The 27,136-nt window shown below is 38.1% G+C and overlaps 1 protein-coding gene across 3 annotated transcripts in view; it reads left to right on the top strand.

The window, feature by feature from the left end:
* Positions 1 to 26,715, top strand: part of LOC135093237 (ADAM 17-like protease) — a 219,524-nt gene extending 192,809 nt beyond the window's left edge. For 2 of the 3 annotated variants that reach the window (XM_063992244.1, XM_063992246.1), the window contains one exon: positions 12,917 to 13,517. In XM_063992244.1, coding sequence (XP_063848314.1) covers positions 12,917 to 13,375 — 459 coding nt within the window. In that variant the 3' untranslated portion in view covers positions 13,376 to 13,517. Of the gene's footprint in view, positions 1 to 12,916; positions 13,518 to 24,631 lie in introns of those variants that run through there. The other variant, XM_063992245.1, reaches the window with a different exon arrangement.
* The last annotated feature ends 421 nt before the right edge of the window (positions 26,716 to 27,136 follow it).

Here is a 27,136-nt window from a genome sequence, read left to right as displayed (position 1 = left end):
GATGTCTATTCTCTCTTCTTCAGTGACACTCAACTGTCCCCTCTTCTACACTGAACATCCTTGGTCTGTCCTTTACTTATAATCTAAACTGGAAACTTCACATCTCATCTCTAATTAAAGCATCTTCTATGAAGTTAGGCATTGATTGTCATCTCTGTCAGTTTTTCTTACCACCCTCCCTCCCTTATCTCAGTTGCTTACTCTGTACAGGGGCTTTATCTGTCCATGTATGGAGTTTGCTTCTTGTGTATTGTTGGGGGGAGGGGGCTCTGTTCACATTGCTGTTTTAGAGAGGGTGAAATCAAAAGCTTTTTCTTTTCAACTTCTCTTCCCTTACTTATTGTCTTCAGCCTCTCCCCTCATCACAGCAGTGTTGCAGGTCTTGTTATCTCCTGCCACTATTTTCATGCTAATTGCTGGGGAAATCAAAAGCTTTTCATCTTATCACCTTCTCTCCTCTAAATGATGGTCTTTAGCCTCTCTCTCATCACAGCAGTGTTGCAGCTATTGCTATCTTTTACTGCTATTTTCATGCTAACTGCTCTTCTGGTCTTGCTAACTGCAAACCTCCCCTCCTTTACCAGCCTGGCTGCACAAGACTTTTTTCTTTCTCTTATCCTTATTCTGTCCACCTTTCTAATGCAAGAGTCAACCAGCATTCTTAATCATTCATCCCTCTCTCCAGTAAAGTCTAGAACTCCCTGCTTGCTTTTGTATTTCCTCCTTCCTATGACTTGAAGTCTTTCAAGATATGATTTCAGGACACTTATCTTTTTTTTTTTTTTATGACATCTATGGGAACTGGCATTAAATGGGCCTTTCTTTTTATTAAAAATTTTTGTTTCCCTTGGCCAGTGGTACTCTTACACACACACACACACACACACACACACACACACACTACAATTTTTTTTCCATAACTTTATGATGAAACATAATAACAAATTTTTTTTCACAAAATATCCTTGTAAAATAGGGGTGTGTCCAATACACTGGCAAATATGGTATATCCAAGTGCTGGAAGACCAGATGCTACCTGTTATAGAGTTGCATGGCTGTGGGAGTTTCATGCAAGATGGCACTTCTTGCCATGAGCAAAAAATCAACATGTGGGACTGACATGGGTACTCACCAGACCTTAATTCACTTGAAAACCTGTGGAGCACCTTGGAAATCCAACTTACCACCTATAACACGTCATTTGTTCCATGCCTCATCCAAGAAATCAACAACATACTTAAGAGGTGGAAACTTGAGGGTGAGAAAGATACCTTTACAAACTTTGCAGACTCCATGCCTAAACAAATTAAAATGGTCCTTAAAGCAAGGACAGATGACAAAGTATTAACAAAGTTACTTTGGCTTTATATATCAATGTTTTATTAGTAAAGCCTTGATTTTTGTGTATAGGGGAAAGGCAGGGAGGGGGTGCTCTACCTTTTTTTGCAACAGTGCATCATCAGCAAATAGTAGCCTATACTTTGTCCTACCCACTCTTCAAGCTAAGAGCAAAATAATAATGATAATCCTCCAAAATCAAATACATTTTAGATTATTTTGCAAGGGAGTGGTAACTCATGTTGTAACCAAGATGTTCCATGGATTTGGTATTATATGGCTATTAGGAAGTCTTTACATTTTAAAATTTTTAATTAATTAATACTTTTACCTTTCTTACAAGTCATCATGAAATTGTTTGCATACATCTTATCTGATGTTACTTTATATCTCATCAAACCTTCAATATTCAATGAATATTCAATATTCAAGCATGAAACATACTATATGTAATTTTTAAACACAATTAATATTCAGTCAGTGTAATTAAATTCTCAATCAGAAAACACACATGATGTTAGCATCGCCTTGATTCGTGTACAGTAGTCCCTCAACTATCATGGGTGTTATGTTCCAAAACCTCCTGTAATAGGTGAAAATCTGCAAAGTAGAAACAGGGCTGCATTCAGGAGTGCGACTCAGGCAGCCTGGGCGACATGGGTCTCTGGAGCCACGTGAGTTGCGCAATTGAATGATTTTGGGCACCTCCCAGGATCTTGTAAACAAATCATTGACATTGCCATGGAAATAGCCACATTCTACCCAACTCTGTAGCAGTAAACATATGGCTGACACTTATCCACTTGGTGATTTGTATTACGGAGCACTTGGTGTCCTTGGCGATGAGGTTTTTGGTGAAGATCCACTACTAATATTAATTACCCATGCCATTTCCCTTATTTTCATTCTTTTGAATATTTAAGACTCAGCACTTTACTTACTAGTGAATGTCATTAAATGTATGTGGACAGTATTGTAGTCATCTGCAGTAAATGAGTGAGTATAACACCAATATAAGTATGGTTGAGCAGCCATTTTTGTTGTGACATCATCACAGCACAGAGCGCACCACCTCCTTACTTATTAACCTTTTCTACACTCTTAAACACTTTTTAAACTCAAACTTACTTTTAGACACACCCTTACATAGAAAAAAATGAATTTGGTACACTCACCTGTGAAGATACTACAACTTGATTGATGATGACATTATGTGTGATTCTTTGTTTACTCATCTGTGGTACACTACATAGTTTCTTTTAATATATATTAATTAATGTGTTATACAGTATAGTTCTGTACTGTATTTTTATTTTTATTTATTAATTTATCAATTTTTAGGTTAGAAAAGCTTGTTTAACCACAGAAATAATTAAAATCTAAAAAAATGTAAATACCTGCAATATAATGAGGAGTCCACAATGTAAATTTACATATATTAGCCAGAAAAATCCACAATGCACTGAGGGTGCGTGCAGTTGGTGAACCCGAGATAGTCGAGAGATTACTTCGTCCACTTTAAATACTTGATTTCTAGATCACTTTTTTTTTTTTTTTTTATTTATTTATTTATTTTTTTTTTTTTTTTAAGCCTGAGTTACAGAAATTCAGGTAATGCTTAATACGTTATTCAGATAGCAATAAGTGACTTTCTATGCCAAAAGTGGCTGTTGACCATCCATCTATTTAAAGGTTAAACCCTAGAGAAATCATATATAATAATAATAATAATAATAATAATAATAATAATAATAATAATAATAGCACCAACAACAGTAATTTCAATGATGATAATAATAATAATAATAATAATAATAATAATAATAATAATAATAATAATAATAATAACAACAATGTAAACAAAGCTAAAACAAAACAAAGGTGACAGTTTTTGCTTACAGACTTAATCAGGGACTCTTGATCCATTAGTGTATACAATTTTCCATCTTTGAAGAGACCATTCACCTCTTATAATGTCTGTATTGTTCTTCAGCAGCCTATTCTACCATCTTGTGTAATTATGCACAAATTGTCTTTGGTGGTGGGTCCTGCATTGTGGTATCACCAATGCCACCAGGGTTCTCTCCACTACTCTGGTGAATACTTGTATCTGGAACACCAGTTGCCTCAGCAGCTGTAGACAAGCCTCCCATCAGTTATGTATCTGAGCATTTCTGTCAGGTCTGCTGCATCTCTTCACTGCTGCAGAGGATGTTGTACAAGATGTATTCTTGTTTTGTTGATTGTGGTCATAGTGCAGTGCTCAAAGAGTGCTCAGGGTGCAGCAGCAGGTGCCAGAGAAACACAGTAGTAATACAGGCTGCTGTATATTATGATAATACTGGGTAGATACAAGGAGCACCACCAGTCAGGGCCCGAGTCGACCCAAGACTCAACTGAGAGGAAGGAAGGCACATGGGAGGGACACCAGAAATCCTGCCAAAAGGAATGAGAGGCAAGAAGTGTAAATAAATAGGTACATGATAATAACAACACTGAAATTGCTTGGCCACACCTCAGCTGCAGCCTTGTACCAAATAAACATAATATGGGAACATTGGTGGTGACATGCAGGTCACAAACAAAATAAATAAATGTATATGTTTGTGTGTAATGTCTGAACAAAAGACACAAATAATAAGAAAAGAACATGAAATATGTGTATAAATGTGTAAAGTGTGCTTATCTGTGCAAGTCACATGAGGCAGTAACATAAACAATGACATCATGTTCAGCCACTTGGAAGCTGAGTTGGGGACACTCACACTTTGGAACCAATCACTGCAGCTGAAATATATATTACATAACCACTGGCAACTCACAAGGTGCACACAAGCTATGATGTCACAACAACAAATCACAAGCCAGCAAAACACTGACATCACTGGGAGTCTCAAACAAGGAATGGCAATGCTTTGCCAAATGAATTGCTAAAATAACAATGCTTTAGCACTACACTAATAACACACACAGCGACAATGCAAAAAACTGACAGCTGAGAAGTCCAGTCTTGAAGTGACAGGAACAGCAGCATTATAGCAGTCGAGATGCAGTATTGAAGCAAAGATTGACGGCTGAGAAGTTCTGAGTCTTGAAACAACAGGAACGGCAGCACCATAGCAGTTGGAATGGAGGATTGAAGGAAAGACTGACAACTGAGAAGTCTTAAGTCTTGAGGCGGGAATAGCAGCATTATAGCAGTTGGGATCCATCAGTCTGGATGCAGACTGATGGCTTAAAGTGTCCAGTCTTGAAATGACAGGAACAGCAGCTATAGCACTCAGGATGCATTGATCTTGAAATGAAGAAAATAGCTTGAAGAGTCATGCAGGAGCACAGGCTGATGGGCAGACAGGCAGAAGAAAACTTGACAGAGGCCCTGAAGCAGCTCAAGAAGGCACTGTAGACATTGTAGCATAGCAGTTAGCAGATACCCTAGAAAAAAAAAGGCCAAGGCAGCAACAAAGGCTGGAGTGGTGAGGTAGGTGGCACCCAGAGTGGTGTGTGGATGTGGAGGCCTTGGGTGTTAGGGTGGAGAAGACAATGCTGGAACACCACGTTATCTTCATCCCACGTGGTCACCATATGTACAAGATGTATTCTTGTATGTTATAGTGGTGCAGGATTGCCCATGGTGTGCTCAGGATAGTGCAGGGTGCCAGAGAAACACAGTAATAATACAGGTTGCTGTATATTAATAATAACTGGTGCTGTACAGAAGAATGCAGCCATGGCTCAACTGACAACTAAGGAAGGAAGTTAGCAAACATCCCGTATAGTGCAATAAGAGCACAGAAAAATTACCCTAAATGGATGACTGTTAGTTAAAAACATTATATAGGGTGGAGGAGTATATATAAGAGATTAAAGGCAGGGGAAGAGGTTTTAAGGCCACAATATAATGAATTAGTTAGAACAGTCAGGAGGTTAACGAGGAAAGTTAAAAGCAGTTATGAATTAAAGGTAGCCAGCCAGGCAAAGGCAGACCCCCAAGGAATTTTATCAGGTATATTGGATGAAGAATAAGGAAGCTATGGGACCATTAAAGCCAGCAGATGGGGAGCTGGTTAGTTCTGGGGAGGAGAGTAGTGAAATTCTGAATGAGTATTTTTTACCTGTCTTCACCCAGGAAAACATGCAGGATATGCCAAATAGTGAACAGATGTTTAGAGCAGATGTGAATGAGAAGCTGACAGATATTACCATAACGAAGGAGATGGTGGAGCAGGAGTTAGATAAGCTAAAAAGTTCAAGACACCAGGACCAGGTGAAATATATCCCAGAGTACTTAAGGAATACAAAGAGGTTATTGGTGAGCCGTTAGTTTCTGTCTTCAAGAAATCACTTGAGTCAGGTACCAGTAATGTGGAGGAAGGATAATGTAGTACTGATCTTTAAGAAAGGAGATAAAACTTTAACATCCAATTATAGACCTGTCAGCTGAATTTCTCTTGTAGCTAGAATAATGGAGTCAATAATAGCAAAGAACATTAGGAAGCATTTAGACAAACATAACTTGATAAATCGGTCACAGCATGGCTTCATGAAGGGGAAGTCTTGCCTGACGAACTTGTTAAGTTTTTACAATAAACTGTATGAAGCAGCAGATGGTGATAGTTATGACATCTTATATCTGGACTTTAGTAAAGTCTTTGACAAGGTACCACATCAGAGGCTCCTGAGAAACGTTAGGGCACACAGGATAGATGGGAAGGTGTTAGGCTGCATAAGGTCATGGCTAAGTGAGAGGCGACAGAGTGTTGTAATAAATGGCTCTAAATCTGAGTGGAGTCAAGTAATTAGTGGGGTGTCACAGGGATCAGTGTTAGGGCCATTGTTGTTTTTAATATATATCATTGACTTTGATTATGGAATTAATAGTGATGTTAGTAAATTTGCAGATGACACAAAGATAGGTAGACTAATTAGATCAGAATGAGATGCCATAGCCTTGCAGGCAGATATAGATAGGATGAAGGAATGGAGGGACAGATGGTAAATGCAGTTTAATGTCAACAAATGCAAAGTACTTGGTGTAGGTAGAGGAAACCCACATAGTAGGTACACAATAAACAATGAAACTCTGGTAGGTTCAGGATATGAAAAAATATTTAGGAGTTACAGTTAACTCTGAACTCTGTCTAAGAAAGCAATGCATAGAGGCCAGAAACAGGGCAAATAGGGTATTAGGATTAATTTTTAGGAGTGTTAAAAGTAGAAAGTCCGAAGTAATATTAAAGTTATATTTGACACTTGTCAGATCTCATCTAGACTACAATGTGCAATTCTGGTCCCCACATTACAGGAAGGACATAGGTCTATTAGAATCAGTACAAAGGAGAAAGACTAAAAGGATACAGGGGATAAGGAGTATTCTTTATGAGGTGAGAATGAAGTTGTTAAATTCACATTCTTTAGAGAGTCATAGGTTAAGAGGGGACCTGATAGAAGTCTTTAAGTGGTATAAGGGTTATAACAAGAGGGACATAAGCAAAATTCTTAGGATCAGCAGCCAGGACAAGAAATAATGGGTTCAAGGTTGAAAAATTTAGGTTTAAGAAAGAGGTAGGAAGGAATTAGTTCTCAAATAGAGTGGTAGATGAATGGAACAGACTCAGTAATCAAGTTGTTCGTGCTAAGACATTAGGGAGCTTTAAGAGAAGATTAGACTGATTTATGGATGAGGATGATAGGTGGAAATAGGTAGGTGTATTTCATACAGGGACTGCCACATGTAAGCCTGGTGGCTTCTTGCAGCTTTCCCTTATTTCTTATGTTCTTATGTTCTAAAGCATGTGGGAAGGACGCCACAGAGATCCCGCCCAAATGATTGAGAGGCAAGAAGCGTAAACAAATACATAATAACAGCACTATCATATTGTAGGTTTGATATGAATTCCAGTTGCTCACCTGTGATTCTTTCAGCACAGTCCTGCACTTTATTGAAGAAGTCAAGATGTCCACTAAATGCACTATCCCACACAAGACAGAAATATTTCAGTGTGGAGTGAAACTGCCTTGTATAGCACTTCTCTTACTCTCATCCTGGAGCCCTTCTTGGTCTGGAACCTCTGCCTCTTTGTCTGCTACTGAAGTCTCTCTCAGTCACTTTACTCATATACAATTTGTTTGGGACTGTCTATTTTGCTCAGAAAATTATCTTTATTTTTCATAACATTTTACACATCACTTACATTTCCAGTTTATTCATATAATTCACTCACAGGCATGGTACTTGTACAGGGTGCCAGCCTGGGTATAGGGGTAGATTTAGAGGCAGTGATTAGGTTGGCATTGGTATTTTTCTATAGGCTAACCTACTTTCCTTCTGGTACCTCAATCACTTTGTGGGCAACTTTCCTTTCTTGATCACTCTCTGCCTTATCCTCTATATCATTTCTGTTAATCCTTTTTCTCCCAGGCTGCTTTCACCCTGGTGTTTTATGGCCTTCCTCCTGTTGTTATCCTGCATCCATGTTTGTTTTTAGTTCTCCTGTTTTAATCTCTTAGGGTTCTCTCGCCACTGAATTATGTTTATGATCCTTATCCTGTTTTAATGACCTGTTTGTTTTATTTTTGTTTCATTCATCTTCATTTCTTCTTTCTTCTTACTTATTCTGTTTTTTTTTTTTTCTACATGATGTAGTACTTAAGGGGGCACTTCCCATTTTGGTAAAAAAAATGGCATGTTTCAAAATGTGCAGTAATGTATTTGTTATCCATCAAGAATCCTCACCATGGTATATATTTTCTGCGAAAAGCACTGGTGACGAGTTTAAAGTTTATTTAAATGTCCCGCAGCATAAGGGAAAAGGGGGCATGGCTTCAGGAAAGATCCTATAAAGTCATGTTATACAGCTTGTTTTTGCCTGAAGTATGATGATATAGGCCTCATACAGTAGTACCTGGTAAGAAGTAGCTTGTCCAGCTAAGCTACTAGATGACTGTCTGTCAGTAGCTTCTGTGCCTTCGATGGGAGTGGTTTTGTAGCTCCTTGCTTCCTGCCTTCTCTCTCTTATTGCTCTTTCTACCCACTCAGTGGTGGATGGAAGGAAGAAAATGAATGTTAAGCAGTAGCTAAAATATATGAGAAGCATAAAAATTGAGAAAAAAAGAATGATGCCTCATCTTTGCTTTCACCTGAGGAGGGACAAACTATTGCATCCACCTCCTCTTTGCCCACCTCTTCTCCTCCCTCACTGCCTGCCCCATACACTAATGAAGAAAATATGAACATTGCAAGAAGAGAGGAAGAGAAAAAGCAAATGAACTACATTTTTTTTTTTTTTTTTATGTAGGAAGGATACTGGCCAAGAGCAACAAAAATCTAATAAAAAAAAATGCCCACTGAAATGCCAGTCCCATAAAAGGGTCAAAGCAGTGGTCAAAAATTGGTGGAAAAGTGTCTTGAAACCTCCCTCTTGAAGGAATTCAAGTCATAGGAAGGTGGAAATACAGAAGAAGGCAGGGAGTTCCAGAGTTTACCAGAGAAAGGGATGAATGATTGAGAATACTGGTTAACTCTTGCGTTAGAGAGGTGGACAGAATAGGGGTGAGAGAAAGAAGAAAGTCTTGTGCAGCGAGGCCGTGGAAGGAGAGGAGGCATGCAGTTACCAAGATCAGAAGAGCAGTTGGCATGAAAATAGTGGTAGAAGACAGCTAGATATGCAACATTGCGGCGGTGAGAGAGGGGCTGAAGACAGTCAGTTAGAGGAGAGGAGTTGATGAGACGAAAAGCTTTTGATTCCACCCTGTCTAGAAGAGCAGTATGAGTGGAACCCCCCCAGACATGTGAAGCATACTCCATATATGGACGGATAAGGCCCTTGTACAGAGTTAGCAGCTGGGGGGGTGAGAAAAACTGGCGGAGACGTCTCAGAACACCTAACTTCATAGAAGCTGTTTTAGCTAGAGATGAGATGTGAAGTTTCCAGTTCAGATTATAAGTAAAGGACAGACCGAGGATGTTCAGTGTAGAAGAGGGGGACAGTTGAGTGTCATTGAAGAAGAGGGGATAGTTGTCTGGAAGATTGTGTCGAGTTGATAGATGGAGGAATTGAGTTTTTGAGGCATTGAACAATACCAAGTTTGCTCTGCCCCAATCAGAAATTTTAGAAAGATCAGAAGTCAGGCGTTCTGTGGCTTCCCTGCGTGATGTATTTACCTCCTGAAGGGTTGGACGTCTATGAAAAGACGTGGAAAAGTGCAGGGTGGTATCATTAGCATAGGAGTGGATAGGACAAGAAGTTTGGTTTAGAAGATCATTAATGAATAATTAGAAGAGAGTGGGTGACAGGACAGAACCCTGAGGAACACCACTGTTAATAGATTTAGGAGAAGAACAGTGACCGTCTACCACAGCAGCAATAGAACGGTCAGAAAGGAAACTTGAGATGAAGTTACAGAGAGAAGGATAGAAACCGTAGGAGGGTAGTTTTGAAATCAAAGCTTTGTGCCAGACTCTATCAAAGGCTTTTGATATGTCCAAGGCAACAGCAAAAGTTTCACCAAAGTCTCTAAAAGAGGATGACCAAGACTCAGTAAGGAAAGCCAGAAGATCACCAGTAGAGCGGCCTTGACGGAACCCATACTGGCGATCAGATAGAAGGTTGTGAAGTGATAGATGTTTAGGAATCTTCCTGTTGAGGATAGATTCAAAAACTTTAGATAAGCAGGAAATTAAAGCAATAGGACGGTAGTTTGAGGGATTAGAGCGGTCACCCTTTTTAGGAACAGGTTGAATGTAGGCAAACTTCCAGCAAGAAGGAAAGGTAGATGTTGACAGACAGAGCTGAAAGAGTTTAACTAGGCAAGGTGCAAGCACGGAGGCACAGTTTCGGAGAACAATAGGAGGGACCCCATCAGGTCCATAAGCCTTCCGAGGGTTTAGACCAGCGAGGGCATGGAAAACATCATTGCAAAGAATTTTAATATGTGGCATGAAGTAGTCAGAGGGTGGAGGAGAGGGAGGAACAAGCCCAGAATCGTCCAAGGTAGAGTTTTTAGCAAAGGTTTGAGCAAAGAGTTCAGCTTTAGAAATAGATGTGATAGCAGTGGTGCCATCTGGTTGAAGTAGAGGAGGGAAAGAAGAAGAAGCAAAGTTATTGGAGATATTTTTGGCTAGATGCCAGAAATCACGAGGGGAGTTAGATCTTGAAAGGTTTTGACATTTTCTGTTAATGAAGGAGTTTTTGGCTAGTTAGAGAACAGACTTGGCATGGTTCCGGGCAGAAATATAAAGTGCATGAGATTCTGGTGATGGAAGGCTTAAGTACCTTTTGTGGGCCACCTCTCTATCATGTATAGCACGAGAACAAGCTGTGTTAAACCAAGGTTTAGAAGGTTTAGGACGAGAAAAAGAGTGAGGAATGTACGCCTCCATGCCAGACACTATCACCTCTGTTATGCGCTCAGCACACAAAGACGGGTCTCTGACACGGAAGCAGTAGTCATTCCAAGGAAAATCAGCAAAATACCTCCTTAGGTCCCCCCATCTAGCAGAGGCAAAACGCCAGAGGCACCTTCGCTTAGGGGGATCCTGAGGAGGGATTGGAGAGATAGGACAAGATAAAGATATGAGATTGTGATCGGAGGAGCCCAACGGAGAAGAAAGGGTGACAGCATAAGCAGAAGGATTAGAGGTCAGGAAAAGGTCAAGAATGTTGGGCGTATCTCCAAGACGGTCAGGAATACGAGTAGGGTGTTGCACCAATTGCTCTAGGTCATGGAGGATAGCAAAGTTGTAGGCTAGTTCACCAGGATGGTCAGTGAAGGGAGAGGAAAGCCAAAGCTGGTGGTGAACATTGAAGTCTCCAAGAATGGAGATCTCTGCAAAAGGGAAGAGGGTCAGAATGTGCTCCACTTTGGAAGTTAAGTAGTCAAAGAATTTCTTATAGTCAGAGGAGTTAGGAGAGAGGTATACAGCACAGATAAATTTAGTATGAGAATGACTCTGTAGTCGTAGCCAGATGGTGGAAAACTCGGAAGATTCAAGAGCGTGGGCACGAGAGCAGGTTAAGTCATTGCGCACATAAACACAGCATCCAGCTTTGGATCGAAAATGAGGATAGAGAAAGTAGGAGGGAACAGAAAAGGGGCTACTGTCAGTTGCCTCAGACACCTGAGTTTCAGTGAGGAAAAGAAGATGAGGTTTAGAAGAGGAGAGGTGGTGTTCTACAGATTGAAAATTAGATCTTAGACCGCGAATGTTGCAGAAGTTAATGAAGAAAAAGTTGAAGGGGGTGTCAAGACACTTAGGGTCGTTGATGGAAAGGCTGTTTGTGCACCCTCAGCTGTGTAATTGAAGGGCAATGTTCAGCAAGGAATTCATCATGGAGGGAAGGGAAGGCACCCACTGCTGGTAAAAAAAAAAAAAAGAAATACCCTAACTCTATAAAGTGACATTCCAAGGATCCCCAGCAGTGAGGTATTTACTAAATAGCAATAAAGACAGAAAAAAAAAATGACTTTGGTGTGTTGCCTGAAACTGCTTTTTCCACAGTGTTAAAGAAACCAATAAAAGGCCTGGGACAAGTGATAGTGATATAAGAATAATGTGATGATTCTTACAGTGTTTCATGTATTTGTGTTCAAGAGTTACATACATAAATAACATTAAAATTGTTTAATAAATAAGGGAGATAGTCTTTAATCTTTAAATGGCTGTAACTCAAAACATGATTTTTTACCTTTAAATATTTCCATGAAATCATGGGTTGATCAGATTTCCTTGGAAAATGCTGTATCTATTGTTCATGACAAGGGGAATAGTTGATCTTTGATTTTTTAGAAAATGTGAAGCAAAAAAAGACAGGACAGAGAAAAAGGCAAAAAATGTCAGTTACATTTTTAGTTGACATGATGCAACATTATTTTATGATGTATGGTAAATAAAAAAGCAGAGTGGTGAAAGATTTGGATAAGAAATAACCTTCCACACTCCAAATAACATTACTTTAGAATAATTAGTGTTGTCTCTAGAACACTTTGTCATATAATTACAGATTACGTCATAACATCATGACATAATGATAATAGGTTATTCTTTTTCATGGAAAAACTAGATGATAATCAAAATAGTCTGCAAAACTTCAAGCCTTTGTTCTCAATACTTTTTTTTATGTGATTTTTTATTCATATTTTCGGCCTGCCAGGGTGAGCTCCCCCTTGATGTGGTGTAGGATCACCACACTTAGAACCCTTTTATGACTCCTGTGTAATGATAAATTTGAAGTACTTTTGCAGTTGGTAGCAAAAATGTTTGTTTCTAAACCAGGTTAACATTCTTTTGAAATTGAGATGGCCAAGACAAGAGGTACAACTTGTTTTGTTGTAAAATAAATTTTGTCACATTTTATGCATGCTGAGAATACATTGGAAAGTGTGTGGCTATACTGTATCTTTCCAACTACAGGATGAGTAAGAAATATCTTAAGAATTAACTAGAGGAAAATGATACACAAATGTAGAAAGATATAATTTCATATTTGTTTAATGTTATCTATCCATTTTACATTTTTTATATTAGTTACCTCTTCTGAAATTGCTTTTTCATTGCATACATATTTGTTTGTTGCAGGGAAAGTGTGAAAAAACTGTTCAAGATGTTGTGGAACGTTTTTGGGATATCATAGAAGATATTAACATCAACACTGTTTTAATGTTTCTTCGAGACAACATCGTGGGGACAGTCATCATCATCTCTGTCATCATATGGGTACCAGCATCCTGCATATTCAGTTATGTGGATCGTCGGCGCAAGGAGGAATATCACAAGTATGTACGCTGGTATTATAGTAATGAACTGGTCCATCCAACAGACCTGGTACGAATAATTGACAGCAAACGGAGACGTGTACATGAAACAGGTCGTGTGCAAGAATCCAATAACAGGGTTATGGATTCAAGTGGCAGGCCTCATGATCAAGGGACAAGAATACATGATATTCGAGAACCTCCTGAAGGTGCCAAAAGTCGCCAAGCTCTTAGTACTCCTCAGTGTACTCCAGTTTCTCAGCATTACACAAGTGCTATGTAGAGTGTTTACAGGACCAACCCAGAAGAAGTACTCTCATGAATATTACTGTAGAAAAAATGGTACACCAACTTTAACTGTAGTCACTGTTGGCTAAGCTTCCTAAATTTTTATATTAAAGATATTTTGAATCACACTATTAATTAGCCATGACATTAGCTGATTTCTTGAAAAAAAATATCATTAGGAAAACAATTATAATATCAAAGTACTTATCCTTCAGAAAATTTGAGGAAACAAGTAAATAAATGTACATTAACTCATCCATATGAGAGTCAACATATGCCATGCCTAGTGGTACATGTTGACACTCATATGGATGAGTTTGTGTAATTTTTTTTTATTTCATTTTTTTTTTTTTCTGTTTTTTTTTTTTGTGGAGAGTAAATATTTTTGATGTTATAATTGCTTACCTTTTATTTAATTTTTTTTTTATTATTATTATTATTTTTTTTTACAGTCAACTTAGGCCAGGCTAGTTGATAAGGTGATTGAAAACAGCTTGAAATACAAAAAAAAATTGAGTGCACAAACTTTTTGGGTGAATCAGGATATGGGTGTATCAGTCAGTTATCCCACAAAAGGGGGAGGCAAAGGGTGTGTATTTTAGATTAACTTAGCCTGTAGTGACAATACTATTGCTTAACTTTTTCTGTTAAAGTAATTCAGTATTCCAGATGATAAAATGTTCATGCAAAACCTACATATTTGCAGGACATAAGTTATAGTTTTTTCTTCATAAATCAGGAATTCAAAAGTCACTCTGCATCTAATGCAACCATATTACTGAATAAGTTGAATACAGAATGCAGAATGGCTGGTGGTGTTTAACTAAGGAGACTGGTGTGAGAGAGAGAGAGAGAGAGAGAGAGAGAGAGAGAGAGAGAGAGAGAGAGAGAGAGAGAACAACTTTACAGAAGCAAAAAGTTGAAGGTAGAAACTTCCTGCAACCTTCTTGCAGAAAACAAAGTTAATATATTTTTATTTACAGTAATTTACAATACAGGAAAAAATTGCATGGTATTACAGAAATAACAACAGACATTAATTTTATATTGTCTGTAGTTTAATTCTGACAAAGAAAATATGTAAGCTAACATTTAATATTGATATAACTATGCATGACAGAGTTGGTTACTGTAAAGGTTTCCTTTAATATTTAAATTTGAACACATGGCAGAAAAGCAAGAAATGCATACCTATGATACTAAATTTAAGCTCAATGTCGTAAGTAAGAAAATATTCTCAGTTTCTTATAATAAAATTCATTCTTAAGGAAATAGGTTAGGAATTCATAGGCAATCCTGCAATAAAATATGACCATGTTAATTTACCTCACAGCATTTCCTTCACATATTAACTAGTATGATTCTTCTAGTGTTTGAAGCCATGACAGAAAGACATCCAGTAATTTTTTTCAACAAAATACCAATAAATTTCCCTTTTCTGAAAATCTCATCATAAAACATGTGTGTATTATATGCAGAGGTGCATCTTATCTGTTGGCAAATGCTGTTAACAATCCTTTCTTAAGAGTAAGTAGGTTCATTGTACAATTCCATGTGTAAATTTCAAAAGCTCTACACTTTCTTTTCATAATATAAAATAACAGTTTTAGATTTGTAATATGAATTTTTAAAAACATAAGATGTCAAAAAGTTAGTTGAGTTAATGTGACAAAATTTTCCATCCAAAGCTGGAAAGTCCCATTAACTGCCTGTAAAAATTGATGGAAAATCAAGTTAGTAATTTGATGATGTTGTTTCATCTTATAGATATCAATTCAGAACTGTCATATTCAAATAAAGAAAGCATTATTTCAAAATAGCTGTCAGCCTGAAAAAATATTAATCAAGATGTATTTTAAATAAGTGATTCATACTCAAAACAGAGTGGAAGTCATTAAAAACAAATTGAAATTTAGTGACTTCCTTTATGAAGGAAATATTTTTTTTATTTATTTATTATATTTTTTAGCTTATTCTGGTAAAACTGCCATGCATATTTTTGTAAGTAATTCAAATTAGGTTAATTAGGAATTAGCCCTCACTTGCATCATGACATGATTTGTACCAAAACTTTTGTTCTAACTCAGCGATAATTTACATTGTCCAAGGATAGCAAAAGTGTATGTCTGAAAATACTGAATTTCCCTTATTAAATGTTTTTGTAATCTTGGCAATTTTTCACAGAATCATAACTATCTTGTAGGTTATCTGTTTCACATAACTCTGAACCATGGCTCACCTGCCTTCCATCTTAGACAGACATGATTTTTTAATTAATTAATTAATTTATTTTATTTTATTTTTATTTATTTTTTTTAAGGAAAGCTTAATATTACTCATGTCATCTACTTTACTTCTGTCATGCAGCAGGATGAGCAAACATGACCCAAAGCAAGACCAGCCATGTCTTATTTATTTATTCATGTATTTATCATTATGTATTACTATTGTTTATTATTATTATTATTATTATTATTATTATTATTATTATTATTATTATTATTATTATTATTATTAGAATCATTATTATTATCATCATCATCATCATCATCATCATCATCATCATCATTGTTATTATTATTATTATTATTATTATTATTATTATTATTATTATTATTATTATTATTATTATTATTATTTAAACTGATTTTGATCAGTGGAAAGGAAAGGGTATAGGGTCTAAGTCATCTACTATTTGCTGATGATACAGCTCTAGTGACTGACTCAGAGAAGTAGAAAAGACTGGCAGAGTTTGGGCATGTTTGTAGGAGAAGAAAACTGAATGTGAATGTTGGTAAAAGTGAAGTACTGAACTGCTTACGAGAGATCAGTTGTGAAAAGATGAATGTAAGGTTGAATGGAGAACAACTATAAGAGGTGGATTGTTTCAAGTATTTGGGATCAACAGTAACAGCAGATGGAAAAGTTGAGACAGAGGTGAGTGAAGTGCTGGGTGAAAGAAGCGGGAAAAGTACTTGATGGACTAAGAAATATCTTTAAACATAGGACACTGGGTATGAAAGTAAAGAAAGGGTTATATGAGGGAATAGTGATGAACACTGTATGTTATGGTGCTGAAACATAGAACATGAGGATAACAGAGAAGAGATGGTTAAATGAAATGGAAACAGAGTGTTTGAGGATTATGTGTGGAGTAACAGAACAAGAAATGAGGAGGTAAGAAGTACTGGTGTTTTAAGAGTTGGCTGGATGGGCAGATCAGTGTGTGTTAATATGGTTTGGACATGGGGAGAGAAACCAGTGAAGAGCATACTAGATAAATATATATAAGATTCTTCTAGTACTTCTGTAGATGTGGTGCCCAGGATGCAGATAAACTTGTAAAAGCAGCTGCAGATATATTAATAAAATAATACTGTACAATATAAATAAACTGAAGCTGCCCATGTGTCACACGTCCACCATTGAGGCCAGGCGGACAAGGGCTACACATGTCTGCCAGCAAAGTAGGCTCAATTCACAGCTGGGGCTGGCATCTGGGGACAAAGGGAGGCTGACCTCACTCCCACGTGGAGATAGGTGGGCAGCCAGGGCTTGGCGTCAGGCCCCAGGGGAAAGTGCACATGGAATGTGGAGCCGGGTGAATTGTCCTGCCACATTGCTCAGCCACCCTTTTCACTGTGTCCCCACAGCAAACAAAGCATATGGGGTGACGCAGGCAAATTGAAGCACATGATTTATGTCATAAATAAGCTCTTATCTGTGTAAGACATGTGATGTAAGCACTTTAGCCATTCACAAGGTTCACTGAACAAAGACATCAGAAAAATGGGTATGCACTGGCGCATCATGAAACTCACATAGCAAAGACATCAGAAAAGAAGAGCACAGTGGCTAAACACAAAATTCACACTATAGCTGTGGCAGCACAGCGAATTACAGGCCAAGAAAAAACCAGGACAACACTAGAGACCTCAAAACAAAAGAACAAGGTGTTTCTATGCCAAATAAATACAAAATAAAAATGGATTGCAAAATCATAACACTGCAGAAGTAACGCACATGATGGTGATAATCTTCATCAAGTGTGGTGGGTGAGTGGCCCATGTGGGTGCACAGATGGTCACAAGAAAACACCACAGTTTGCAGCATAAGACTGATGGCTGAGAAGTCCAGAGTCTCAGAATGACAGGATCAGCAACAAAGCAGTCAAGTTGCATTGGTGATGACTTAAAAAGTCCATACTCGAAACAGGGATGGTGTTGGTGACGGCTTTAAGTCATACAGGCACAGGCTGCGGGACAGGTTTGGCATAAAAAAACTTGAAAGAGGCCCTGAAAGCAGCTTGAAGAAAGCACCATAGACATGTAGTAGTGTAGTAGTTTTCATCAGTGGTGGCTTAGCAGAAATGCGTCAGTGATGGCTTTGCAGGTAACCCAGAGGCGACGAAGGAGGCTGGAGTAGCTGCCAACAAGCAGGCAGGGCACATGGGCCAGGAGGACTTGTGTCAACTCCTTCCACTGCAGTCACCATTTTTGTGTACCAGATAATATATATAAGCTTATAGTACTTCCGTAGGGGTGACCAAAGAAACACGGTGGTAATGCAGTTGCAGATATATTGATATAATAAAATAATACTTTACAAAAGATAAGTGATGAACTGCCTGCAGGTTGCATGTCTGCCACTGAGGCCAGGCGGACAAGGACTACGCATGTCCTCCAGTAAGGCTGGGCAGACACGGACTGGTGTTGTTGCTGAGCCTGCTGGCTCAGGTCATGGCTGGGGCTGGTGGTGATAGGCAGGCGGCCAGGGCTTGGTGTCAGGTCCCAGGGGAAAGAGCGTGCCATGGAATGTGGAGGTGGGCAAAGTGTCCTGCCACAAGAGAATAATATGGTCAGATGTGCACAGTGAAATGTTAAGAGGAATGCCACATCTGGAGTGTATGAACTGTGTGAAGAGAGCATTGAATGAGAGAGAAATGACTGTGCAACAAGTGATTGTATGCGATAAAAATTAATGTAGAGCTACGGTGGTGAGTACATGAAAATGACCCAGTTTCATCAACCCCTGGGAAGGGGTGTGAGTTGACTTGGCATATGGGGTCCATTGCCATATGGGTCTAGTTAGGGTGGGGGCTCTCCATAGGAAGTACTTTGCATCTGCTGTGGTCTTAAAACGAGTGGGTGCAGGTATGGAGGTTTCATTATGAAAGGGCAGTAGTAAACCAGTGTATGCTGTCAGGCCTTGCTGTGTATGTGTGTGGCCTGCTGTACTATACCTGGACATGGAGGATGTTGTATGGTGGGTCACAAGACTGTTAATTTCCACTGTGGGCTGACAGAGCTGAGAATGTGAATGACGTTTGTGTGTGTGGTGCCTTGTCTGGGTCATCCCATGTGGGGTTGCCAGCCTGGTATATAAATAGACTATTGTTTATTATTTTCTTTCTTTACTTATTCTTATTTTATTTTCTATTTATTTACTTTTTTTAAGCAATAAATTTTTTGTGAAATTTGAGTATCAGTACTTTCAGTGTGTGGGACAAAGTACTACTGAGGCAGTGTTGAACAATTACCTCCACTCTCATTCCACTTACTCTGGTTAAAATATCTTTTGAATAGATCATAAGTGGATTGAGAGGAAGGTATTCCTTGGCCATTATTGCCTTTTTAAATGCTCCCACTGAAATACAGTAATGATTTTCTACAAGACTGTGATCAGAGCAAGAGCAGATCATGACCATCTCTACCGTGTGAATCATGCCTAAATTATAGTAATCATCAGCCATTGATTTCTGCATCATGAGCTGTAGCCTCTACGAGTACAATGCAAAACAAAGATCTCCCAGTGTGAGTTGTTACCAGAATGTGCCATGGTGTAACAGGTAACATAGCCACTCATCAAGTGTGCATGGGAGGGAGTTGTCACCAGTGGATACTGTGGTCTAATTAGCTGCCCAACAAGTGGAAGGTCCCTGGTTTAATCACCAGGGAGTGCCCAACCTTTACCACTTCTTTGTGTTAGCAGCTTGTCATTTGAGGACTGTCCAGCAAAACTAGTAATGTTATTTCCGTATTTATTTGGTTGTCTGTCTTTGCCTTCTTGTACTATTCCTAAGTTTTCATTGTTACTTTATCTGTTTGATGCATGATGTATTCTGTCTGTGTATACTAATTTAAGTGATTATTAAATTTGTTGGCAATGTACAAGTTTTGAAGCAGAGTTGTGGCTTTAGAATAATAGCTAACACAAAAAAAAGTTCATTTCCAAGCAGCTGAAACATTACAAAGTTGCTGCATTACATTAAAGTCTCTTTTATCTACATGGAGAAATGATAACCAGGTACAGCTCATAGACCAAACAAGTTTAAATTCCTCCCACACTAAATAAATTACTGTACACTGCTCTTTGATTACAAACAAATCAACAACTTCAATTTCCAGCATCCAGTTATCCCTATTTACAACTGGAGGTCCTCTGACCCACACGTAATTTTACTAAAGAAGTGAGACAGGTATGAACCTCATCATCTCCCATTCTACATCTCTCATCTTGCCTATTTTCTATGGTTTTCTGCATGTATCTATCCCTTACATAACCAGCCAGTTTTGTTTATCCTTGAGGATCTTCTAATCAGTAGAAAAACAATATCTGGGGCACAATAAGCACAAATGATAGATAGAGTCATCTCCACCAGTTTTTCTCACCCTCCCAGCTGCTGACTCTATACAGCGGCCTTATCTGCCCACATATGGAACTTCACATGGATGTTTGGGGGGGGTTCCACTCATACTGCTATTTTAGACGGGGTGGAATCAAAAGCTTTTCATCTTATCGCCCCTTCTCCACTAACTGACTGTCTTCAGTCTCTTTCTCATTGCCACAATGTTGCATCTCTTGCTATCTTCTATCATTATTTTCATGCTAACTGCTCTTCTGGTCTTGCTAATTGCATGCCTCCCCTCTTCCTATGACCTCACTGCACAAGACTTTCTTCTTTCTCTCATCCCTATTCTGTCCACCTCTCTAATGCAAGAGTTAACCAGTATTCTCAATCATTCATCCCTTTACCTGGTAAACTGCCTGTTTCTATATTTCCTCCTTCCTGTGACTTGAATTATTTCAAGAGGGAGGTTTCAAGACACTTATCCTTCAATTTTCGATGATTCTCTTGATGTCTCTTTTGGGACTGGCGCCTCAGTGGCATTTTTTTTTTTTCAGCTTTGTTTCCCTTGGGTGACCCTCTTACATAAAAAAAAAGAAAAAAAAGAACATGTCTCTCCCCTGAGCCCTGCCAGCTGCCAAACACTGCTCATTTCACCAGTTCACTACTGTTTTTAACACTCACTTTTTTTTTCAGCGTCTCATCCCTATTTTCCCTTGAGAAACCTCAAGAGGTATTTGAGACAAAGCGACAAAATAAATGTACCTCTGCCCCTCAACCACTTAATCATACGCAGCTTATATGCCAGTGGTTCCAATAGTTTATGACCTCAGATCATAGCTAGTTCATGTATGTTGCTTAATACATTTAAATTGTATATAAATTTCCCCTCACAGAATAGATAAATAATGTTTAGCTGGAAATGCATAGTAAATTTCCAACACTAGTAACTGTCATTCCTGAAATAAAGACAATAAATGATAAAGAAGGAAGGTGACCAGCCAAATATCCTTGTGAGGTCAATCATCCATATACTGCTCATGCTTTTCAGTCATCTCCTTCACTACAGTGGTGATGGAGTCCTTTGTCCTCTTGCCAGGGACTGTCAGCTTCTTTTCTGACATCATAGCAGGCACAGGAAAAGTAGGAAAAGAACAAATAAATAGTAATGTAACTCAAATATTCATAAGTCAGGAAGTATCTGTATACATCTGGTGTGATGCATCACTGCAGTGGTGCAGTGCCATTGCATCTAAAACAAAACTGTGTGTGTGTGTGTGTGTGTGTGTGTGTGTGTGTGTGTGTGTGTGTGTGTGTGTGTGTGTGTGTGTGTGTGTGTGTGTGTATTTACCTAGTTGTGTTTTACAGGAAGAAGAGCTATGCTCATGCTGTCCTGTCTCCATATCTATAAGCATCCAGCTTGACTTAAAATTCATGAATATTTTTTGCTTGTATCTCTGTTTCATCTAAGTTGCTCCATATTTCTATGCTTCTATTTGGGAAGTCATATTTCTTGACATCTCTTGTACTTGCTGTTTTCCTCAATTTTACTCCATGTCCTCTTGTAGCTCTTGAGTCCCACACTTCTTTGTCAACTTGATCCTTACCCTTTAAAGCTCTGTATATAGCAATCAGGTCTCTTTCTCTTCTCTCTTGTAATGATGGAAGCTTCAATCTCCTTAATCTTTCTTCATAGGTTAAATTTCTCAAACTTGGTACCAATTTGGTTGCAGCTCTTTGGATCCTTTCTATTTTCCTTATTTCTTTTTTTATTATGGGGTCATCAGACAATTGTGGCATATTCCAGTTTTGGTTGAATCACATATTCCATCAACTTTTTCATCATCTCTTCATCCATGTAAGCAAATGCCCCTTTCATCTTTCTTAGTAACTCATAAGTTTCCCCAACTATTTTGTTTACATGTTTTACTGGTGATAAATTATCACTTATTGTAATTCCCAAGTCTTTTTCTTCTTTGGTTTTCTTATTTTCCACTTCTGCCATGGTGTAGGAACTTGTCAATCTTCTTTTGCTTTTTCCTAATTCCATCACCTTGCATTTCTTTGCATTGAATTTCATTTCCCATTTCTTACTCCATTTATATATCTTATTTAGATCTTTCTGTAATATCTCACAATCCATATTGTTTTCCACTCTTTTCAATAATTTTGCATTGTCTGCAAACAGACTTATATAACTGTCAACCTCATCCACCATATCATTTTGTGTGTGTGTGTGTGTGTGTGTGTGTGTGTGTGTGTGTGTGTGTGTGTGTGTGTGTGTGTGTGTATTTACCTAGTTGTGGTTTACAGGAGGAGAGTAATCTCATAGTATCCCATCTCTATATCTATCCAGTTTGGCCTTAAAAGCATGGACAGTTACAGCATTGACAACATCTTCACTGAGTTCATTCCATTTCTTTACACTTCTGTGAGGAAAACTATACTTCTTGATGTCTCTTCTACAGTTAACTTTCTTCAGCTACTTACTGTGTCCCCTTGTACTCAGTGTGTCTAAATTTATAAGACATTTTTTGTCCACATTTTCCCATACCATTCTATAGATGTTTATTAAATCTCCTCTCTCTCTCTCTCTCTCTCTCTCTCTCTCTCTCTCTCTCTCTCTCTCTCTCTCTCTCTCTCTCTCTCTCTCTCTCTCTCTCTCTCTCTCTCTCTCTCTCTCTCTCTCTCTCTCTCTCTCTCTCTCTCTCTCTCTCTCTCTCTCTCTCTCTCTCTCTCTCTCTCTTATTTAAATCATCTTGCAGTACCATACAGTCATTTACATTTTCTAGCCTTCTCATCAGCTTAACATCATCTGCAAATAAGTTCATATAACTATCTGTTTCTTCATTTATGTCATTCACATATATTACAAACATTACCGGTCCCAACACTGACCCCTATGGGATACCACTAGTTACTTTCAGCCAGGATGAATTTTGGTCTTGTATTACAGTTCTCACCTCTCCATCATCCAGATAATCCTCCATCCACTCCAGCAGTCTTCCTCCAATTTTTCCATAATTTTTTTGTCTTCCATAACAATCTTTGATGTGGTACTTTGTCAAGTGCTTTCTTTAAGTCTAAGTAGACACCATCCATCCATTCGTCTCTCTCCTGCACAATATTGTGTGTGTGTGTGTGTCCTCACATCTGCTATGACATAGTGCAGTGCAATAGCATCTAAAACTGTGTGTGTGTGTGTGTGTGTGTGTGTGTGTGTGTGTGTGTGTGTGTGTGTGTGTGTGTGTGTGTGTGTGTATTTACCAACTAGGTAAATACAACTAGGTAAATACACACACACACACACACACACACACACAGTTTTTAGATGAAATGGTGTTGCGCCACCACTGTGATGCGTCACACCAGATGTGAGGACAAAACACAAATACGCATACAGATTTAGACCCTGTGGTACTACAAGGCCGCAATGCTGCTTCACACTGAATGTGAGGACAAAACACACAGTTCTGGGCCATGTAGCCATAACAAATAAGTAATTGTCCAGTGTTTTCAATACCACAATTGTAGCACTATGCCTTCAGAAGAAAGCAAGTATGAAACTCAAGAGTATACTGTAGAATGAGATTGGGAGAGAGTCTCCATGAGAGAACACAACTGTGAATGAGTATGAAAGTTTTCAAAAGATTAATCGTGAGAGTGAGTGAGTAAGAATGATCCTGAGGATTGTTAAACAGAATGAGACTGAATGAGAATGAAAATAGAATTATACAAGAAATTGGGAAGGATGGAGAACAAATGCTATAGAATCAGTGAGCGTGGAAAAAGTGAGTTTCACTCCCTTGTCCCTTTATTTTGGACAGGTATGAGTAGTGGAGGTGACGGGGAGAAAATTTAAGACAAGAAGGAATTTTTTTTAAATATATTATTCATTTTAAACTTTTGATATTTCTTTTCTTTTCTATTTTTCTTTGTCTCTCTCTCCTCTTTGGTGATTTGTGTCACAAATGCAATGCACTCTGTATTACTGTGATATTTGTGAAAAATTATTACCATCTGCATCCACAGCCATAGGTATGAAGGTAAAATGAATCCACAACCGTATCCTCATCTACAAATATTAACATTTTAACCTCCACAGTTCTATCCACAGCCACATTTTATAAGAAAAAACATATTTGTCTCTGTCTCCACCTCTGTGGAGCTCTAAAATTTAGTATCCAATAAATCACTAGTACATACACAGGCTAGAGAAGGTGGCAAACACTGGATGTGAGGTGAACCTGACTCTTGAACATTCATCCGGATCATGTTATTGTGTAAGGGAACTGCTTACCTGGATGTCTGGCCAACACTGACTAAATTGATGTTATGTTGTTTATCTTAAATGTACTTGTAGAGTAGATAGTGCATTTCTTATAGTTCCCAGAAACAGCCTTTTCAAGATTATCACATCAGTGGCAGCATGCTCTTTCTTCCTTTGCATATAGAATTTTGCAGCAGCAGCTACCCCTCCAACTGTTTTTTTTTAAATGTGTGTATCTTCAAACTGTCACTTTTATATGTTTTATTTCAATATTTATTTTATTGATTTATTTTCTGCTAATTTTCTGTTATTACACTCCAATACCTCCATTATCCTTCTTTGTTCACCTTCAGGCAATGTGAAGAATATAGAGAATACATTGAGCGCTGGAAGAGGAGGATGGAAGGTCATGGTTTTCCTCAGACCAAAAGAGCGAGATTTGCTGATGTTGTTGATGATGCTGCAGCCTGCCTTCTAGGAAGCACCTGTACCTGAATACTTCACTGCACTTTTGATAACTAGTTGCACTTTCTTGTGACAAATAATGCTAATGATTAGTATTTATCATGGGATTATATAGCATGTTTCTTAAGAATATTTATGTAGTAATATTTTAGTATATCCTTCCTGTTTTATTATTCTTCCTGTAAATTTGAAGCACATTTGACCTCACCTTTTCTATTTGTTGATTTCATCTTTCTTACCTCTATATATCAATAGAAATTTGTATAAAAGTGCTCCCTACCTTGTATCCTATTTCTGAAGTGTAATAGTTTTAGTTTCTCTCTGTTTTCTCACACACGTGCATGCTCCCCCCAGCTGGTCAGACACGTCCACAGCAGCTGCTAGGATCTACCTAAGTTTGGTTATGCAGGGGGTCCAAACTTTGAGTCCTGTCTCCATAATAGGGTCTTGTACAAGGTTTAGGTGCAGGGGAAGGGGAAGTGTTAGTAGAGGAGTGGGTGAAAAGGAGAAATGAGAGAGTGATACAAGATAAACACTGACGGTTGGTGATATCAACAGGGAAGATGGCAGCCGGCATGAACCCAAATTTTTTTGAGGGCTTCAAGGAAGAGGATCTCAGCATAGTGCACACAAATAAACAAATGTGGAAAATTGAAGAAGAAAATGCAAAAATACAAAAAGAAATACATAGCTTAATGGTAATGATAAAGGCATGGAAGGAAGAAAGAGAAGTGGGTGGCAACTATGCAAAAAAAAATATCCAGTGATATAATAGAGATAAGAAGAGGGAGATGGAAAGAGAAAAGAAAACAAAGAACTGAGAGAAGAGGTGACAAAAATAGTGGACTTAAACAAAAAGTACTGTGAAGAAATTAAGAAACTCAAGGAATAGGACAAAGAGTTAAAAAAACTTTGCAAGAGAGAGAGAGAGGTTATGGTTGGAGAAATGAAAGAGTTAGTGACAGAGGAAGTCAAAAATTGGAAAGAAGAGAGAGAACAATAATAAAAGGTGGACATGGAGTAGATAATAAGACAACAGCAACAGGAACACAATAAGAATATGGAAAAGCAAGTGATTAAAATGATAAAGGAAAAAAAGTAATCTTGTGAGAGACATGGTACAAACAAAGATGTGTATGGTGGTATTTGGAATTGAGGAGAAGAACCTAGCTAGAGAGAAAGAAGTGAAAAGGGCTAAGGAAATTATAGCAGAAGTGGTGGAGAAAGGAGAGGGGATAATCAAACAAATTGAAAAGGTTTACAGGATTGGAAGAAGAAAATGGAACAAGAAGAAGAAAATGGAACAAGACCAATGAAAATAATATTCATGTCATAAACAGCAGCAGAACATGTGTTGCAAAGAACTGGAAAATTGGCAAAAGTAGAAGGAAGCAAGGAAGGAAATATGGATTAAAAGAGGCATGAACAAAGAAGACAAAAGTAAACTGAAAGAATTGAGAGTAGAGGTCCAGTCAAAAAATGGGGAGAGAACACAGGAACAAGCAAGAAGATTCATCTGAAAAGTTGTGGACATGAAAGTGAAGAAATGGTGGCACAAATATGCAATGCAAGATCACCAAGCAGAAGTTTAAAGATTATGTATACTAATGTAGATGGTTTGGTGTCAAGCCTATTGGAACTTAAAGACTACTTAAAGAACAGTAAACCAGATGTGGTATGTTTAACAGAAACCAAACTAAAAGAGGAAATAAAGTTGGGATTTGAAAAGGAAGGATATAGCACATGGAGGAGAAACAGAAAAGGAAAGTGAGGAGGAGGAGTAAATATATTGGTAAAAGAAGATATTGTTGTTAAGGAAGTGAAATATGGTGATGAAATGGCAGAAAGATTTGAGTCTTGTGATTAAGGTCAAAGAAAGTGAAAAAAGGAAAATCATTGTGACATACATACCACCAAAAACTAATGCATGGGAGACTAATAAATTTAAAAGTATGCAACTAGAAACAAGAAATAGCATAAAGGAAATGATAAGAAAAAGTAACAAAGTGCTCTTAATTAGTAGGTGACTTCAACAGTAAAGGAATTAACTAGGAGGAGATGGAAGTGAAAAACAATGTTGGGTCATGGAGCGAAGACATTATGCAAATTGTGATGGTAAATACAGTGAGACATTGGGTGAACAAGCCTATGAGATGCACAAGAGAAGAAGAACCATCACAGGTGGACTTAGTGTTTACAAAAACTCCATAAAGTAGACCAAGTATACATTGTCTGAGTCCACTGGGAAGAAGTGATCATGTGATAATAGAAACAGTACCATAGGAGGAAAAAGTGTTGCACAAGAAAGAAAAATGCAGAAATGGGAGACAGAACTATGCTAAGGCAAACTTTGCAGAACTTAATAAATTTTATGGAAAAATTAACTGGAAAGA

This window comes from Scylla paramamosain, chromosome 42 (genome assembly GCF_035594125.1).
Source record: "Scylla paramamosain isolate STU-SP2022 chromosome 42, ASM3559412v1, whole genome shotgun sequence".
NCBI lineage: Eukaryota > Metazoa > Arthropoda > Malacostraca > Decapoda > Portunidae > Scylla > Scylla paramamosain.
Note: the sequence above shows the minus strand (reverse complement) of the source record. Positions and strands in the feature narration are given on the sequence as shown.